Below are 20,571 nucleotides of genomic sequence, written 5' to 3'. Positions count from 1 at the left end.
ATCAGCTTCTACACAAGATATACTGGAGGGATTCTGCTCAGGAGCAGTTACGAACATACCAGCTTACCACTGTAACATACGGTACATCATCTGCGCCATATCTTGCCAGTAGATGTTTGAACAAATGTGCCGAGGATGGAGTGGAACACTATCCAACTGCTGCAGCAGTAGTCAAGCAGAGTTTTTATGTAGATGACATGTTGGCCGATTTCCACACAATTGAAGAAGGAAAACAAGTATGTAAAGATGTTCGGGAGCTACTGAAAGGGTCAGGCTTCAATCTCAGGAAGTGGAATACCAACACACCGAAAGTTTTGTCAGAAATTCCTTCTGATCTACGAGATGACCGCGTAGTTCTTGAATTGGATGAAAAGGCTACAGTGAAGACATTGGGTCTCACGTGGGAGCCTGCTACGGATACGTTGCGGATCAGAGTTCCTATTTGGAGACCTGAAGGTCATGTTACCCATCGTGTTGTGCTGTCGGAAATAGCACGCCTCTTCGATCCTTACGGTCTAGTTGGACCAGTGATAGTCCAAGGAAAACTTTTCATACAAGAGCTTTGGCAAGCGAAATACTCGTGGGATGAGACAAAGCTTACGGACAAAGCTTACGGAGCAACCATCTACCTTCGATGTGTTAGTAGAGATGGAGAAATAGCGGTCAATCTGGTGATGGCGAAGTCAAAGGTTGCACCTCTAGAAGACCTCAGCAAAAGGAAGAAGAAGCAATCCACGCCTCGTCTGGAGTTGTGTGCAGCGCTACTGTTAGCCCATCAGTATGAGTCCGTTGCTAGCAGCCTAGAAATTGCAGCCACAGCATTCTTTTGGACCTATTCGACCATTGTGAAATGTTGGATCTCCTCGCATCCGTCAAGGTGGCAAGCCTTCGTAGGAAACCGTGTATCTGAGATACAGCACGCCACGAAGGGTGGAGTGTGGAATCACGTGCCAGGAATTGAAAATCCTGCTGATATAATATCAAGAGGAGCAACGCCATCACAAATTTCAAACAATTCTCTCTGGTGGAGTGGACCAGAATGGCTAAAAAAGGACATCGGATACTGGCCAAAGAATATGTCAGTGCCAGATCAACAATTCGATTCAGTGGTCCTGGAGGAAAGACCACCGGTTTCTGCAGTTCTTCAAGCATTGCCTCCTAGTGACGTGTTTATGCTTCGGTCGTCTCTGTTAAGGCTAAGTAGCCCGTCATTCGTTTTGACTACAATGATGACTTTTCAGGTTGCATTTTAAAGTGATAATAATCAGCCTTGATAGTTTATATTGATTTGAAAAAGTATCACTGTACGCGCTAACATGCATAAAGTATGCTGATACATTTTCAGGTGTGTCAGTGCAAAACCAACTGATTTTCTTTGATTCGAAATCATGAGATGAATTAGCAACAATCATCAACGACGCGTACAAATTTCAATGACGGCCTACATCGCCTTAACTCTGGTTCGTCTGACCGCTTGGATTCGTCGCTTTTCCTTCAATTGTCAACCGAGGAATAGACGACGGAGAATGTCTGGATTACTATCAGCAAAAGAGCATGACTCAGCCTTGCTAGCCTTGATACAGCTGGACCAATCGGAATGTTTTCCGTTGGATTTGTCAGATATTGCAGCTAAGAATGAAGTGAGACCATCGTCGAAGCTGCACAGTCTGCATCCTGTTATGATCGATGGTTTACTCTGCGTAGGCGGGCGGCTCAGAAACGCTCCGGTGTCACGAAGCCGTAGGCATACCATAGATTACTGCATGGAGGACCGCAACTAATGATAGCTTGCGTTCGAGAGAGATTCTGGCCGCTTTGCGTTAAAAACCTGGCCAGGAAGGTCATGCATGAGTGCGTGAAGTGCTTTAGAGCCAAGCCACTTGCTCATGAACAACTAATGGGAGATCTGCCGTTGGAAAGAGTATCTCCAGCACCTGCCTTTCAACGTGTAGGCGTTGATTATTGTGACCCTTTTGAGCTGCGACTGGCCACTCGAAAAGGAGCACCTATAAAATGCTATGTGTGCCTGTTTGTATGCTTGGTCTGCAAAGCAGTACATATAGAAATCGCGATGGATCTCACAAGCGAAGCATTGCTTGCTGCGCTCAGGCGATTCGTAGCTAGGCGTGGGAGGCCTGAGATAATACTATGCGACAATGCTACAAATTTGGTCGGTGCTCGAAGAGAGTTGAATGAGTTGTATCGATTGTTCCAACGTCAACAGTTCCAGGAACGTGTATCATCCGATGTTATTCGAGACTTGATCGAATTCAAGTTTATACCTGCCAGGTCACCCAATTTTGGTGGTCTTTGGGAGGCCGCGGTTAAATCGCTGAAAGGGCATATGCGGAGAGTGATTGGAAATAGGATGTTGAAGTTTGATGAATTCCACACCGTTGTTACGCGACGGGCGGTGTTCACCGCTGCCAAAGTCGCGCTGAAGTCCGAGATAAGGGCAAGCAAAAAGGCCTGCTTCGAGGGACTCTGTCAGAGTGCCAACGCGAACCCGTGGGGTGATGCCTACAGGATCGTAATGGCGAAGACAAGAGGTGCAATTGCTCCTACGGAGCAATCTCCACAGATGCTGGAGGGGATCATCGAGGGGCTCTTCCCGCGCCACAACCCTAGCCCATGGCCTCCTTTTGTAGGACAGCCGGGGATTGGGGCTGGCGATGAGGATAGAGTAACTGATGAGGAACTTGTAGGGATTGCAAAATCCCTAAGCATGGGGAAGGCACCAGGTCCGGACGGAGTTCCAAACCTGGCCCTCAAAGTCGCAATCTTGGAGGCTCCCGGTATGTTCAGATCTGCTATGCAGATATGCCTGGACGAGGGAGTATTTCCAGATGCGTGGAAGAGGCAGAGCCTGGTACTATTGCCAAAGGCGGGGAAACCACCCGGTGACCCGTCGGCGTATAGACCAATATGCTTGATTGACACGGTGGGGAAAGTGCTCGAGAAGATCATCCTCAACAGACTGTCGAGGTACACCGAGGGTGTAAATGGTCTCTCAGGCAACCAGTTTGGCTTCCGGAAAGGGAGGTCCACCGTAGACGCTATTCTGACGGTTAAGAAAACCGCTGAGATAGCACTCCAGCGTAAGAGGAGGGGTATTCGCTACTGCGCAGTAGTGACTCTGGACGTAAGGAACGCATTTAATAGTGCCAGTTGGGCGGCTATTGCTGATGCGCTCCTGCGTCTGGGGATACCCGAGTACCTGTACAAGATTCTCGGAAGTTACTTCCAGAATCGGGTATTAGTCTATGACACAGAGGTGGGTCGGAAGTGCTTTCACATAACCTCAGGAGTCCCGCAAGGTTCCATCCTGGGTCCGGTGCTATGGAATGTCATGTACGACGAGGTGTTGAGATTAAAATTCCCGGCGGGTGTGGTCATCGTTGGCTTTGCCGACGATATTACGCTGAAGGTCTACGGTGAATCGATCGAAGAAGTGGAATTGACTGCAGCCCACTCGATCGCAATTGTGGAGGAGTGGATGAGCTCCAGGAAACTGGAATTGGCTCACCACAAAACAGAGGCGGTTGTTGTCAACAACCGAAAGTCGGTGCAGCAAGCGGTGATCAGTGTAGGCGACTGTACAATCACTTCGAAGCGCTCCGTCAAACACTTGGGGGTGATGATCGACGACAAGCTTACCTTCGGTAGCCATGTCGATTATGCCTGCAAGAGAGCCTCCACAGCTATTGTGGCACTGTCCCGGATGATGTCCAATAGCTCTGCGGTGTAGGCCAGTAAGCGTAAGCTTCTGGCCAGTGTCGCCTCGTCCATACTGAGGTATGGTGGCCCGGCTTGGGGCACGGCTTTGAGTACCAATAGCTACCGGAGCAAGCTAGAGACTACTTATAGGCTAATGTGCCTGAGGGTTGCGAGCGCGTACCGTACCGTGTCACACGATGCACTTTGTGTCATCACCGGTATGATGCCTATTGGTATCCTTATCATGGAAGACATAGAGTGTTTCGAAATGCGCGGCACAAGAGGCATACGCAGGACTGCCAGACTGGCCTCCATGGTCAAATGGCAGCGCGCGTGGGACAGTTCCACCAAGGGAGTGTGGACTCACAGGTTGATTCCGAGGTTGGATATCTGGGTCAATAGGCGCCATGGGGAACTAACATTCCACCTAACACAGGTCCTTTCAGGCCATGGATGCTTTAGACAATATCTACACCGTTTCGGTCATGCGGGTTCTCCCGAATGTCCAGTTTGTGCAGGTTTAGAGGAAACGGCGGAACACGTTTTGTTCGTGTGCCCGCGTTTCCGCACAATGCGTGACCGCATGTTTGCCACATGCGGTCGGGACACGACTCCGGACAATTTGGTCCAGAGGATGTGTGCAGACGAGTTTGGCTGGAATGCCGTTTCATCGGCTATCACCCACATTGTCTCGGAACTCCAAAGGAGGTGGCGTGTGGACTCGAGGAGTGACTAGTGCAGACGCTAAACAACAGGTGGTCCAAGGGTTCGCAGTCGGCTACGTAGGTCATACCGGTGCCCTACGGTCGAAATCGACCCTTACAGCGATTAAGTGGCCGCGGGGAGAACATCCTGGTAGCGCTGCTGTCGCGGCGCCGGCCTATTGGGTTGGTACGAGCCTCTGGTTGTTCGGGGCAGGTGGAGGCCCCTTCGTCAGCAATCCCAGCTGGTGCTAGCTGATAGGGCCTGAGCCTTCAGTAGGTCAAATTGCGAAGCCCGCAGTATCAGTTCTTGATACCTGCGGTGCAGCTGGGCGCGGGCTTAGTGGTCGACCCTGCCCGCTTTCAGCGGACAACGGGAGGTGACGACCACCCGGGAAGCTGGCAATGCGCCAGCATGCTACCTTGGTGGACCCCCATAAGTGTGTCATCGATGTTCGTTGCTGCATGGCTACGCAGCTAACCTGGAGAATGCGATGTGCAATAGCCCCTCTCCGAAGCAATGCCTTCTTGGTGGTCCCGGAGAGACGAAGGGTTTGGCGGCAATGGAAATGGTTTAGTGGGTCGGGGGTGTAGTCCTGTTTACTGCTTGCATGTAGTAAATGGTCCCCAACCCCACACTCCCGGATCTTGATCCGGAGTCTGTTGAGCAGATTATCCCCCCATTGCTTAGAAGGAAAAAAAAAAACACCGTTGTTACGCAGATTGAAGCATGCCTCAACTCAAGGCCACTTACTCCGATGAGCAATGATCCGCGTGACTTGGACGTTCTAACTCCAGGGCACTTCCTCATTCAGCGCCCACTTACTGCGGTAACTGAACCCAGTCTCAGCGAGATACCAGAAGGACGACTTAGTAGATGGCAGCGTGTTCAAAGTTACAGTCAGCTGATTTGGAAGCGATGGTCTACAGACTACCTGTCGACCCTACAGAGTCAAAACAAGTGGACACGGCAAAGAATCAACCTAGGTGTCGGAACAATGGTGCTCTTGAAAGAAGATAATATTCCACCGCTCAAGTGGAAGCTTGGAAGAATTACGGAAGTTCATCCTGGTCCAGACGGGAATACGAGGGTTGTCACCGTACGTACGAAGGATGGCTTATTTTGCCGAGCCATTTCGAAGATCTGCATTCTTCCCTTGCAAGATAACCAACAAAACGTCGAGGAGAGGTCAAATGCAGTTCAACAATAACTATTATTGCCCCCATTGGGGCACTTTGGCAGCTTGCGGGATATTTTCGCCGCTTTTCGCCAGGGGGCTATCCCCAAGTTATGTATTTCTTCATCTGTATGTAAGCGGAAACGAATCGATCGGCCTTCCTTTGACAGTCCTCCACGGTACGATTCCTGAGCATCCTGCTCGTCTGTCAGCAATACGCAAAGTGTTCAACGCCCCCAACGTAACTAAGTTACGTTAAACAAAATTGAATTTCTTCTTCGGATCCAACGCGTTGTAATTCTTCAGCAGATCTGGATCCACCACAGCATCGTAATTCATCGCTTCTGGTGATCAATGGAGATCCAATCAGCTAAGTACTAATTAATATTGGCGCTTTACGACAATCCACGTCGTTCATGCCAGGGGCCACAATTGAAGTTACGTTTAGTTATAATCAGAATCATTTCGGAAGCCAATCGATTTCCCTCTCATCAGGATCAATTTCTCAACTTTAACCGTCGTCGTCCAGCAGTTGTCCTCCTACGGATCAATATCAGGAAATACAGCTAAGTATGGCCTCATTAGGGGCACAATTGGCAGCAAACGGCACATGCTTGCCGTATTCGCCAGGGGCCGCCCTAAAAGTTATGTTTTTCAACCCTCAATGGTTGTTCGGAGCCCAATCGGTCTTTCTATTCGACAGAATTCCTCTACGGTGTCTTCAAATCCAGTGCGCCAGCCACATCGCCGTTGTTTATCTGCCCCCATAGGGGCACACTTTGGCAAGGTCGGAAATTTCATCCGCGATCGCCGGGAGGCGCAAGATAAGTTATGTCCTTCCAACTTACAACTATTTTGGAATCAAGCCGTTTCATTCTTCGACAGCGTATGGTGAAAAATCTAGCGACAGGAAGCACTGTAGAGCAACAGCCTGACGGCATAATCGGAAGACATCGAACGAGTTTCGCGAATCAGTTTGACGAACGGGCAAGAACGGTCTACATAGTTCAACAAGGAGATCAGATCGAGAATTACAAGAAATTTGAGTAGAAGTTAATGGGTTTGGGAAAGATGTTCTGTTCTTGAATTTTATAATAAGTTTGGTATTTGAATTGAGTGAACTCAAGGCGGGCGGTATGTTAGATATAAGTTTGATTATAATTTTGTACACCACTGTAATAACTTAGATCGGTTAGTTGAGTGACCATACATAGGTTTCACACAACCCGTATTGCTACTCCCCGCTTCGATAGATTAGAAATACAGTCCATACAATTAAATCTAGTTTCTAATTAATTACCGTTGTAATTAATAAATCCTACATAGTGACCGTATCACCAGTATAGACCATTTCCGTGAAATTTTTTTATTGGCTTATATGCTTTCTGTCAATTTACTGAACAAACTTTCCTAAGGAATCGATATGTTTTGGAGCCTTTAACTAACAGAAATCACTGAAAATCTTGCGGCACGTTAGTTCACCCCTCGGTCCCCTAAAATTTGTTTCACCTCGAAAAAATTCAGACCCTTTTTTCCCCTATGGTTTTGCCACCACGTTGTGGTAGATTTATGATCAGCTGACATGACCTGAATCGGGTTGGGGTTGAAACTGTGTTTTAGAACGGGCGCCAGTTCCAACCTGGTTCAAAAACGTTTGTTTGAGTAATTTGAGTTTAGTTTCGATAGCGCGCCTGTCTGGGGCGCCCTGACCGGGATCACGGTCAGTTTGAGCACGCACCTGATTTGACGTTTCCAATTGTAAACAAGCATCCCAATGCAGGGGTGGAATCGAAAAACTGTTGAAAAATCACCACACTGATACCCATAGGGTTGAACCAACTGTGCCGCATCTCGAATTATTTTGCAAAATGTGGTGAGTATCCATGTTTTCAAAAATTCATAATAAAATTAGGAATGCATATAAACAAAATCGGAAAGCGTTAATATTCATTAAAAATGATTGTCTTTCGAAGAAAAATACAAAAACTGGGGATTAGATCTGACGGAAATGGTCTATTCGTCGCTTGTGCAGTCTCTATCTTTCGCGGATGTTTTAGCTGAAGTGCGACCGGGAGTTTCCCACACTATTTTTGTTTAAAATTGGTTTGCTAAATCATAAAGTTGATTTGTCACAAGCCATGAACTCGAAATTAAAGTGGTTACTGATTCTTCAAGTGGGATTACTTCAGTACTCCCCGTGATGAATCCAAAATTACGGTAAAGTTCTAATCGGCGACTGCGGTTCCAAAAACTAGAAGAATTTTGTGATCGACTCTAAAAATTCAATAGAAAATCATTGAAAAACGGATGGGAAATAATATTTTGATATTGAAATTGTCAAATTTGACGTCAGGCTCGCATGAAACAGGTTGTGTTCCACATGGGATGTAAAGTCAACTTAAGAAGATGTTCAAAACGATTTTTCCAAACACCAGCTAATTAAAAACGGCCTACTGAATATTTTGTTCGAGATCAGCGCAGCGAATTGTGCAGTTATGCGTAGAAATACAGTAGTGGGACAGTTATGCGTGGAAATTCAACAATGGGACAATTTGACTTGGCTTGCTTTTCATTGAGTTTCCGAACAAAGTTAATTTTTGGTAAGGTACCGTGGGGCAAGTGGGTAATGGAATTCGCATAGTTGAGATTCTTCTAATTCTAGAGACTTTAAATTGAAACAAATGAGGTTGTGTATATTTTTTAGCTTGACTCCCACCATATATAAGCAGCATGCTGAAATTGATTTTTACTAAAAATTGAAGAAAAAAATACAGAAAAAGTTTTTGAAAAATGTCTCCTTACTTTTCACTTGCCCCAACAGTGGGGCAAGTGAAAAGTTTACCGTTTTGAACAATAAATTCAAAAACAAACAGTTATATTCACGATTTCTATTAGCTTTAACACTTGTTAAGGCTTCCCAATGAACAATAACATAAGTAACATGTAAACAAATAAAATGTTACTCTTTTCACTTCAATTTTTTTCTGTTCTGTTATGTTAGTTGAAATGATTCGACAACATTATAACTGCAACATTTCCAATGGTAGTTCTTACATTATAGGACAGCAATTGCATTTTTGCTCTGTAGAATTTCCACCGCTCGTTATTTGTTTTTGAGAAAGTCGGATATGACGTCGGATAACTCTTCAGAAGAAATCAAACGGAATCCTTCAATAACGTATTTAGGGTATTTTTTATGTGGATAGACCTATACCCCATTTTTATGTTTTGAACTAGCTTTACATATACATTCCACGAGATTTCCGTGTGTTCTCTAATATTGCAACTTTTCAGTCAACGTCTTCCTTTTAATTGGCTGCCCGAAGTAGACATATTGATATTGTAATGTTTGGCAACATCTTTTAGAGAATTTCCATGATTTCTAATAGCTTTTAACGCTTGAGTATAGTGTTTCTTGAATTATCAGCACGTTATGATTTTCTATGATAATTGCGAACCATGTTTATTTATGGCTACTTAAAGAGAAAACACAAATTCAATCTCTAATGATAAACTTTTCACTTGCCCCACCTGATAAGAAAATTGACGGTGTTTAAATTTAGTTATTTTTAGGTCTACGTCGAATTAATTCTAAAACTTTTTTTATTGCAGTTTGAAACTGTCACAGAGGACAACTAAGAAGAGGTACAGGAAATTATTTTCCGCAACTTTTTTCCACTGAAAATATTAAAATAAGATTGTACGCCGCCAACTTGTTACGGAGTAACAGTTGACAGGTTAACAATTTTTCACTCTATTATGCAATAATGGCTGAAAAATCTCAGAAATCTCTTACCTATCGTAATGTTCTCAATGACCTCAAAGGTTTACGAATGAGTTTAAAACGTTAATTCACATATTCAGTAAAATATATCAATTGTTTTCACTTACCCCATTTACCCACTTGCCCCGCGGTACCTTAAGTGTTTTCCAAAACTATGCGTAAAAATAATCTGTTTGATGACAAAAAGTCTAAATGCACAAAAAGCAACATGGGACAATTATGCGTGTAACGGCAGTATAGGTACAAGTGGATAGCTGAATCAATGAAGTGTATGTATTTGATTTGACGTTAATTTAGTGTTGGCGTAAGTTAGTTTTACTTCGAAACAACTATTTGTGAGTAGGTAAAAGTAATTAACGGGATAGTAATCTCAACATAAAGAAATAGACCATTTCCGTCAGATCTAACCCCCAGTTTTTGTATTTTTCTTCGAAAGACAATCATTTTTAATGAATATTAACGCTTTCCGATTTTGTTTATACGCACTCTTAATTTTCTTATGGATTTTTGAAAAAATGGATACTCACCACATTTTGCAAAATAATTCGAGATGCGGCACAGTTGGTTCAACCCTATGGGTATCAGCGTGGTGATTTTTCAACAGTTTTTCGATTCCACCCCTGCATTGGGATGCTTGTTTACATTTGGAAACGTCAAATCAGGTACACGCTCAAACTGACCGTGATCCCGGTCAGGGCGCCCCAGACAGGAGCGCCAACGAAACTAACCTAAAATTACTCAAACAAACGTTCTTGAACCAGGTTGGAACTGGCGCAACCCGAATCACAGTTTCAACCCCAACCCGATTCTAGTTTTCCTGTAGGAAAATATATTTTGCTCCACAGATTCAAAATTCAAACCCACCCCGCAAATCTCTCATCCACCCAACAGTTACGGTACCGGTAGTTCTATTAGAGATTATTTTTGCTGTTCATGCCGACAAATGCTTAAATCTATCTTTTGGCTGTTGATCCGGAAGATTCCCGCCTAGAGGCAGCAACAGCCGCGCAAGGAAATTTTGAGCCAACCGCTGTTGCTTCAAGTCGGGAATCTTCCGGCTTATTCAATCCTCGTCGGCACAAAACATCTGTTGACAACAAGGCATCTGTTGACTACAATCCTTGCGTTACAGAACCTTGTAGTGTTCGGCGGGTGCAGTCATAACCGGCCGAAGCGGTGAAAGTGGTTTCCGCGGTGATAACGGAGATTTCAGGAACCGTGAAGGAAGGAGGTAGCGAAACCAGCGGAGCCCATTATGATGAATGAAAACATAAACAAAAATCATCTGGTCATGCCAGCTGATTATAAATTCACCACAACGTGATGGCAAAACCATAGGGGAAAAAGGGGTCCGCATTTTTTTCGAGATGAAACAAAACTGTAGGGGACCGAGGGGAGAACTAACGTGCCGCCAGTTTTTCATTGTTTTCCAATAGTTAGAGGCTTCAAAACACATTGGTTCCTTAGGAAAGTTTGTTCAGTAAAATGACAGGAAGCATATAAGCCATTAAAAAAATGGACGGGAATGGTCTATTGGTGATGTGTGGGAGTAACGATTTATCCCTGCCACGCAGAAAAATTTCTTTATGTTGAGATTACTATCTCGTTAATTACTTTTACTTACGCAAATTGGTTGTTTCGAAGTAAAATTAACTTACGCCGGTAGGTGTACCAGTTATGGACATAGTGGTTCCCTATTTCGCCATACGTGATTTTTTTAATGTCTTAAAATTTTAAAAATTTTTGAGTGTTGTAGTAGTTAGATTTAAGATATATCTTGATGATAAAACATTCAAAAAGATTTAAAATGTGAAAGTTATCAAAATTTTACATATGGCCAAATAGGGAACCACTATGGCCATAACTGGTACACTTCCCCTATATCAATTATAATTTGGATAATTACCACTATCCGAAAACATTTACATCCCTAGACTTCAAGTCATGATCACAAATCTACTTATTTTTAACTTGTAAGGAATAGTGTAGGTGCTAAGATGACAACCTCTCACGCAGGACACTACGTATCAAGTTTTCCGACGCGCACTTTATTTTGATTGTTGCATTTTTTTTAGATCGATAAAGCAGCAGCGAATCTTTTCAGATATGTTGATAAAGCAGAACAAAAAGCTGAGTAAAAATTACAAAATATTATACTCAATTAAATTTACTTTGAGTCTAGTAAATTATAAATGAATTTTGACGTTTTCAAAGGCACTAAATTGGAGGAATAGTTGGAAAACGTTTCTGATCTTCTTATTTTAAGATTTCTGCTAGTTCACAAAGCCAAAATAAAAAGTCCACTGTTGTTGGATGTTTTTTTCACAAGATTTGTGCCTTTGAAGTTTTAGCGCAATCTTAGAAATTGATTCCAAATTGTTTCACCTTAACCGATGAAGCTGAAAATTTAATGAGTTGTGCACTACATACATAGAATTATATGATAAATTTTTCACACAAGTACATGGAGTGGTACTTGAGATTTGCTTCTTCAATTGGATAGGGTGATTATAATAACGTCCCGTGCGGCCCCTAATAACTATGGAAGTGCTCGTAAGAATACGAATAAGAATAAGCTGATATGCAGGCCCTGTTCCATTTGGGACGTAAAGCTTTTGGCGTTATATTGAAGAGAAACTTGAAACGTTAACTCGACATTTGTAGAGCCCTTTCCCACTTTAAATCAACTTCTATTGTACGTATACAGTCGAATTTCGTTCGTTGCACTACGTTTAATTGCACTTCGTTTTAATTGGGCTCCCGTTAAGTGGGCTATAGCCCACCTAAAACGAAGGCAAACGTCACTTTCTGACATAAACCGTAATTTGTCAATGTTGGTAGCGCTGAATTTCTATTGTAATCGGTTATTTGACAGCCCAAAACTTAGCCCGATTAGTGAAAGTCTTTCACTAGGAGGGCCACGGGTTTAGTGCAACGAACGAAAGTTGACTGTACAGTAATGCTAGCTTTATATGCCGTTTATAGGGTGGAAATGGTCACTCATCAGGGACAAAAACGATGTTACGAAATTTTTAATTATCGCTGAAGAGCTTAACGATGGACAGTGGTGAGACGAGTGTGAATCATGCAGGAAGAACGGTCCCATAAATAAATTGACAACAATGGTTAAAAATACTGATTGTTTTATTTAGTCATTTTATTCTTATCAATCATTTATAATATTAAAATCGGATTCATCTGTAATATAATATAATATATGTAATATAATATAATAATGTCTATACTAATACTGTTTCTAAAAATAATATACGTATTTTGACCAACTATTTTGGCCCAGCTACATTGTAATCACAAATTCTTCGTTGCCGGAAATAACGTGGTCTTAGAAGCTAATTGATTTGGCGAAAAGCTACGACCATAGAGATGATTTGGCAAGTGGACCGAGTGGTTTTCATTTTTCAAACATGATAACATTGATCAGTATAGGCCTGAGCGAAGGCAGTATTTACACAAGGATCCTTGCTTTGGTTTGCAGACTGCCTATGTACCGTAAGGACGCCATTCACCGCTCATTTAACAGCATTTCAACACATTAAATTCTGTCAAAAATCGGTTTTTCGATATTTTTCGCAACTTGTTGCGCTAGACGCAAGTTAAAACATTTGTTTTTGTAGGAAAGAAGTTGAAATGTGAACAACGTATAATGGTTCCGAATAAAATGTATGCCAAGGGTACATGTGTAGGGCGCCAATCACCGCTCATCCTAAGTATGAGGCTCTATATACACAACTAGTTGGAATTAATTTACTTTCATTGGCTGGTTGTTATCTTTGTACTATAGTACAAGAACATAATAAAGCGTGGCAGCTTAGAAGCATTTTTCGATCTGCCAGCCTAAAATATTTTTTTATAAATAGTATATAACATAAAATCATATGAATTTCATTCTGATACAACCCATTCTGGTATACTAATACATGCTGATGACTTTTATTGCGAAAATTTGTTCAGATTTTTCAAAATAATTCAATGAGCGGTGAATGGAGCATGAGCGGTGAATGGCGTCCTTACGGTATCAGGCTTAAGTAGTTTAAGTGTGATAGATTAAGAGTGGAAGATAGTCATAGGTATAACTACAAAGTACGAGGAAAGGGACGGGCCTGGGGTTGACCTTCTGCTTATGAAAAAGCTATTAAGCCGATAGCCATTAGACCATCAACCCCGTCAACACATAAAAGATTTCTTCTGGAGTTCATTTAGTGTTTTTTGCGAACTTCCCAAGATATCCTTCCAAGAGATTCGTTTTAGATGTTTTCTAGAATTGTCCTAAGGATAACATAAGTTTACCTTAGTAATTCCATCAGGAATTCATCCAAAGAATATTTCAGATTTTTTCATAAGCAGAAGCATTGATTACCGTACAATTCGTAATTGCTACTCCGTGATTGACCAGAATAATCGAAGTTGTACAAGGAACCAAGAGATGTAACTTGGGAGTAGCTATCCATCTTCAATGTACACTTTCGAGGACTCCAAACAATAAAAAGTCAATAACGGCGCCGGCTACGTCCTTACTGTCATCGGGGAAGGGAAGGTATGTTGGTATGACATCCATTGTTACTAGAGACCGAGATCACCTCTGCATCTTCATGGTTGTCATGGGAAGGAGTTTTGTTAGTGGGGAGTGATCATAGCTGCATGATCAGGATTCACCTTAGTAAGTGATGCGATTCATGCACCCTCATTTTACAAAATCACCTATCAGCAATCGAAAGACAACGTAAGACGACACTTTTAGAGTTGAACCATTCAAATGTTATTTTTTATAACGATAAAAATCAAGCAAAAGAAAAGGTGGGTTTGTCAATGTTAATGTACAAAAGTGTATGTTGACACTTACAGTGACAAACATTTTTTTATTACCAATTCATTCAAGTAAATATTCCTACCGTTGTCATGATAAAAATACATAATTCAGTATTGGATAAAACATTTGCAACTTTTTCGATTTTCCATACAAAATGGTCAAATTTGGATCTTGGATCTCAGTTATTTGTGGACCGATTTGAACGAAATTTCAGACATAACTTGAATTTTAACATACATTTTTGAAAGATTTTTCCAATTACGGGTTCAAAAGTAATAATGGTTTGACCAAAGTGAAATTTTTGACGCAAAATTATAAACGATTTATCTGAAAATAAGAGAGCCCTACACATAAACTGTCTATTGTCTAAATCTACAACTTTGCTGAAGACATCATCACTTTTTAAGTAATGTAAATCACAGTTAACTCTCCCTTACTCGATATTCCGTATCTCGATATCGAGTTAGACAACCATAGTGAAAGTTGGTTTTCATGGCTAACTCGATGATCCCTTGGATCGCAGTTGCATTGGTTTTGTGTTCTGTAACTCGATACCTCCCTAAGTCGATGGTCCCTTCCTGGGAGGGAGGCACCGATACTACACACGAAATATAGAACAAAGTTTGTTTGAACTGCAAGATAACTCCAGCTTGCCAACAACAATCAAGGCAGGCTTGGGGAAAACCGCTAGTTTTATTTTGTTGTGTACTTTCGATCTTTCCTGACAAACATGGAAAAAGGGCCACAGTTTTCTATGCACTAAATATTAATTTTCATTGGAAAAAGTAAAACGATGCGTTTTTCAATGCTTTATATTTAATCAGTTGAAAGGGGCTCATGTGACATTACTTGCATTATGTGCATGAATTGATTTTCATTCAATTTTTGTCACTTTTGATGAAATGCGAAAATGTGTTTTAATCAGTTACGCGCTTTTTCCATGTTAGTCCAATGTTTGAAATCTGGGCTCACAGTGACAGTTCGTGACAGCGGAATCCCGGCTCACTATGACGTACAGAAATTTTGTATTGGTTTCTCCCTCCCAGGTCCCTTCAATATCGAGTAAGGGAGAGATGACTGTATAGGGGGAAGTCCTCTATGGCCGGACAGCCTCTATGCCCGGACAGTTTGAATTTTCCTAAAACGAATTAAATTTAAATTAATATTAAAATTAAATTAAATTAAAAATTTTAGTATTCCAGGATTATACCAAAACATATTTTGCAGTGTATACAAACTATGACGTTTTCATGTCCAAACGTAAACAAACAGTAGCTGTTAAAAGTTTCACTCTGATACAGTGTACCAAAAAAATGTGAAACGATAAAATTTCATACTAGGGTAGCTACAAATGTTTCTTATAATTTAAGCTGAATTGTCTCCGTAGTTGACTTCAGTAAGTTTTGCATCAATCACAATGCATTTTTTTTTAGAAAATGTAGAATTTCATAGAAAAGCAACCTTTTTTGTAAACCATTGTAAGTCCTCTATGGCCGGACACCTCTTGTCCTCTATGACCGGACAGTAAAAATGTTAACCTAATAACTGCGATCGAATCTATAATTCGCTTTTTTCATAAATGTAGGGTACTAAAACAAACAGCAACAAAATAAAGCATAAACAACAAAACTTTTGGTCCTTGGAGGCCTTATAAAGTCTTGTAAACATGATGCTTTGGAGGAAAATGAGCGCACGAGAAGCAGCCACAAGATATGACGTACAGTCATTTCCCCATAACTTGATAATGAAGGGAGCATCGAGTTAGGGAGATATCGTGTTACAAAATACTAAACCAGTGCAAATATGCGATTCAAGGGACCATCGAGGTAGCCATGAACACCAAATGTTACTATGGTTCTCTAACTAGATAATGAGACACGGTGAGTGTAGAGTTGAGTGTACCTAAGGGCACACTTCAACCTTCGAGCTGATAAAGAAATTGTGAAGAACTATAATTCATCTGAATACAAGCAACCACTAATGCAACATAGACGATGACATATGGCGAATCGATCTGTGGCGCTGATCATGAAGGAATTTATGGAACTCACCTATGATCTCGCTAATATGCTTCATACGCTGTACATCACGCAAAGATTCAACCCACAAGGCATGTGCTGACATACGAAGCACCCCTTGGCCTTTCTGTAGGTTTGGTGTAAACTTTGATGGTGAAAAATATAGTGTCCGGCCATAGAGAACACATTTCAGTGCATGAGATTTTTGGTACATAATGTAATCCACCATAAAAATGAATTGTAAAGGTTTATTTTTGTTCGCATGTGAGTTTTTACTTAAAATAATGTGAATTTTTAATACAGTACAACAATTAACGGTAAAACTAATGTAGATTTTGAAATATTACCAAAAAACAAAAAGTGTCCGGGCATAGAGGACTTCCCCCTAAAACATTGCCAAAAAATTCACTTTGGTCAAACTGTTACTGCTGTTGAACTCATGAAAAATCTTTCAAAAATATATGTTAAAATACAAGTTACGTGCTGTGAAAATTTCATTCAAGTCGGTCCACAAGTTGCAAATGTTTTGTCCAATACTGTATATTGCACATTTCAAATAAAAGCATGTAACAAGCTAACCAAATTGATTATCTATCCTTGATTGTGCAGCTGTTGCTACTTTAATCAGCTCATTTCACAACAGCAAATTATCACTCCGGCGACGCGAAAACCTGAACTCGATTGCACACAAAACGCGTGCAAACTAAAACGCGACGATGCAAAAAAAAAACATTTTCCTGGTACAGTCAACTTTCGTTCGTTGCACTAAACCCGTGGCCATCCTAGTGAAAGACTTTCACTAATCGGGCTAAGTTTTGGGCTGTCAAATAACCGATTACAATAGAAATTCAGCGCTACCAACATTGACAAATTACGGTTTATGTCAGAAAGTGACGTTTGCCTTCGTTTTAGGTGGGCTATAGCCCACTTAACGGGAGCCCAATTAAAACGAAGTGCAATTAAACGTAGTGCAACGAACGAAATTCGACTGTATAGATGCTACGCATCCAAAACTCAAACTCTACAGAAACCAGGCAGACAGCTGAAAACCTGATCGGTTGGTCACCATCAGCGAGTGACCATTCGATCAAGCCCTCAGCCCGATGCGCTGTCCGGCTCTCCAGACCCGCGCTCCTGAAAATTTGAGGTTTGACTTCGTTGCATCTTCACCTGCTATTTGGGCTTTAACAAGAACTGCCCAGCAGAACGCGTGCAGAATAAACTGTTTTATTTCCGCTATAGACATTTTTTCAAAAACTGCACCAACCATTTCACCAGCCGAATCTCCATATTTCAGATTGTTTTCAAGAGAGTCCTAAGTCCTCCAGTTATTTTAGCAAGGCTTCCATCAAGTCCTCCTGCGATTCTACCATAGTTTTCTCAAGACCTTCAATGAGTCGAATGCATTTTGTTCAATTTTGGGGACATTCGTCCACCAATTATGTCACAAGTTGGCCTATGCCCACTAGAATAACTTTGACCTTAAAAACATTCCCGAGTTCCTCTGGTCAGTTTTAGGATATGCAAGTATACGAGTTTACTGACAAAAAATATTAAAATAAGTTTGTTATTCGCTGGGCGGTGGGAGTTTGTTTTTTTCTTTCACTCAGGCCTATACGTTGATGTGCACGAAATCAATTTCTTTCTTTAACCGGCAACAGGGTCTATAAAAGACCACATGGTCATGGAAGACTTTTTACAATGCTTTTGTTCAAAAAATTGACTTCTTGTAAAAATGGCAAAAGTCTAAAATTGAATACTTTTCACACACTGTGGGCTACAAAAAGGCATATCACTTTTAATACAGAACCGCCCTCCAATGAGAGACCTGCCACATTCCTTACCATTGCAAACAAAGCACACTCCATGCCAGTGAATATTATTCCATGCGACACCCTGCTCAGTTGGTCCAATAGTTGCGTGGCAATAATGACATGTTTTTGCGAAATATGTATCATAGCAGTTCAAACAGACTGGCATGCTAGAGTTTTCATCAGGAACATATTGCTGACCAGCAAGTGGTGCATCGCAGTGATAGCAGCAAAAATGTTTAATATGAAATGTGGCACCTTCTGCAGCTGTATACTCTTTAGTGAAGATCAACTCGTCGCAAGCAGCACAACGAGGAATTTTCAATATATTAGCCAAATCACGTCCGCAATACACCTGACCGCCATGATAAAAATACACCAAGTCGGCAAGCAGTTCACTACATTTGTGGCATTTAAAGCACTGCGGATGCCAAGCGGCATTGGATCCAACTCTTTCGGCTGTGACAACTACTTCGCCGAAAGTGATGGACGTTGAGCATCCGTTGCAAACAGTATAGTTTGGAGATTGTGAAATGGGCATTAGTTTTGAAATGTCGTGCCCTGGCAAGTTGCATTCTTTAGCACTAGGTTCTGAAACGTGCACATTTTTTGGAATAGCACCATTAGATGGAAGTTCGTCAAATGTACCAGGTGAGGTATAATTTTCGGTTTGTTTGGCGAATCCTGGGTATGTAGAATAGTTAGGAGTTGGCGGAACTGATTCAAAGCCAGAATCGTCACTGTGGGAAATGTGCATTTTGGACAGATTAGTGGCTAATGGTTGCTCGTCTTTAGTATTTTTTTCGATTGAAGGTGGTTCAAACAAGTTGGGTTCTGGATGAACAATGTATCTCTCGAGATCTCTTCTAAAATGTTCATCGTTATTATATTCATTTCGAAGTGTTTTAATGGAATCTAGTAATGAATCGTTGGAAATGTCGACACCATTTCTGTTCAATTGTTGTATCAGTTGGTCATACATTGGGCCATATAAGACAACACTTTCAAGCACCGTATGGTCTATTTTCATATTAGCAATTTTATCATAAGTTGGACCCGATATTTTCGAAGAACATGCTAATTTGTCATTCATTGGAATATTTGATGATAAATGGAGGGGTATACTCAGCTGCTTGCCATACTTGAGTGCTTCCTGCAAAGACGGATTTTTTAATAATGATGTAAGTGTCGTATTCTTGTCTTGAGCAGCTTTTATTTCCTGTGCAATATCAGGCACTTGATCTACAGTTATACCAAATGGTGTAAGATTAGAATTTTTGACGAAATTTGTTACTTCTTTCTGGAAACTGTCGTCTGCATGAAAACTGATCAATTTATCGCGAATCATACATATCGGCTGCAATAATGAGTCTTCAACGAAGTTTATGCAATTATTGTCCAGCTTCATGAGCAGTTCATCATATAATGGGCCATTTATCACAGCACTTTTCAAGACCTCTGAATTTATTTTAATTTTTTCCAGAAAGGTTTTCGAAGCTGCTGATAAAATAGGACTAGTACTGAAATCTGGTACTAGAGGTTTGCGCGATATTATAAGCTGTTTTCCGTAGGCAGGAGTTTGTAGAATAGTCTTTAGAGCATCAGAAGTCAAGATATTTGCAAGAACATTATCTTTTTCCGTAGCAGCAAGGCACTTACTGGAATATATATTGTACGCTTTCAAATTTTCTCGTTGCATAGGCTGCATGGCACAGATGGATTCAGGTTTAGCAGTTGAAAAGAGGTATTTGTTGATTTCTGCTTGAAATTTCGGATTGCTTTTATATTCCTGCCTAAATTGATACAATGGACCCATAAGGTTGCAACTGTCTTTAAAAGACATTTTCTGTGAATTCAACACTTCTATAACATTGTCAATTTCAGATGCCTTTTCCACTGCTATGCGAATGATCTCTGAATTCACTTTCATCAACTTCAATTTATACTTCATTTTGTCAGACAAATAAGGACTTGCGTTAAAATCAGGTTCCATCGGATCACTTTGAATGCATATTTTTTTACCTGCATTTTTTGGATCCCCGAGGAAGGCATTCTTTATGGGGTCCGAACATAAAATATGGTTCAATAGTTTGTTGGTCAGGGATCCAGTAACAGTTGGATCTGCAGTAGAAAACTGTTGATTACCAACAGCCAATGAATGCTTCTGAAGGTCTCCGATTCGCACTACGTTGCCCTGTCCTACGCAACTTTTCCTAATTTTTTCGACGTATTGCACTAATTGAGTGGCTTCATTTTCCGACAAATTGTGGCATAAAGTGGCGTCCAGATCATGTGGAGGTATTTGATACTCGAGCTGCTGCTTACGTTTTTTTGCCGCATCACTACCAGCTATTGGAATGTTGGCCGCACCAATTTTGGACATATAATCGGAAGCCAAATCAGCAGTTACATTTGGAGGTATCCAATCTAATTGCACAAGCTTATCCGTAAGCTCTGATATTTTAATATCTAAAAATAAAATGAAGAAATATAATATATGAGTTTTAACACGATTTATCAATCATTGAAGTAGG

The 20,571-nt window shown here is 41.3% G+C and overlaps 1 protein-coding gene across 2 annotated transcripts in view; it reads right to left on the bottom strand.

Annotated features, from left to right (window-relative positions):
• Nucleotides 1-17,414: 17,414 nt before the first annotated feature.
• Nucleotides 17,415-20,571, bottom strand: part of LOC5571749 — a 65,592-nt gene continuing 62,435 nt past the window's right edge. For both annotated transcript variants that reach the window (XM_021849358.1, XM_021849359.1), the window contains one exon: nucleotides 17,415-20,506. In XM_021849358.1, coding sequence (XP_021705050.1) covers nucleotides 17,973-20,506 — 2,534 coding nt within the window. In that variant the 3' untranslated portion in view covers nucleotides 17,415-17,972. The remainder of the gene's footprint in view (nucleotides 20,507-20,571) is intronic.

Source organism: Aedes aegypti, chromosome 3 (assembly GCF_002204515.2).
Source record: "Aedes aegypti strain LVP_AGWG chromosome 3, AaegL5.0 Primary Assembly, whole genome shotgun sequence".
In the NCBI taxonomy this organism is placed as follows: Eukaryota; Metazoa; Arthropoda; class Insecta; order Diptera; family Culicidae; genus Aedes; species Aedes aegypti.
This window is presented reverse-complemented; position numbering and strand designations above follow the sequence as displayed.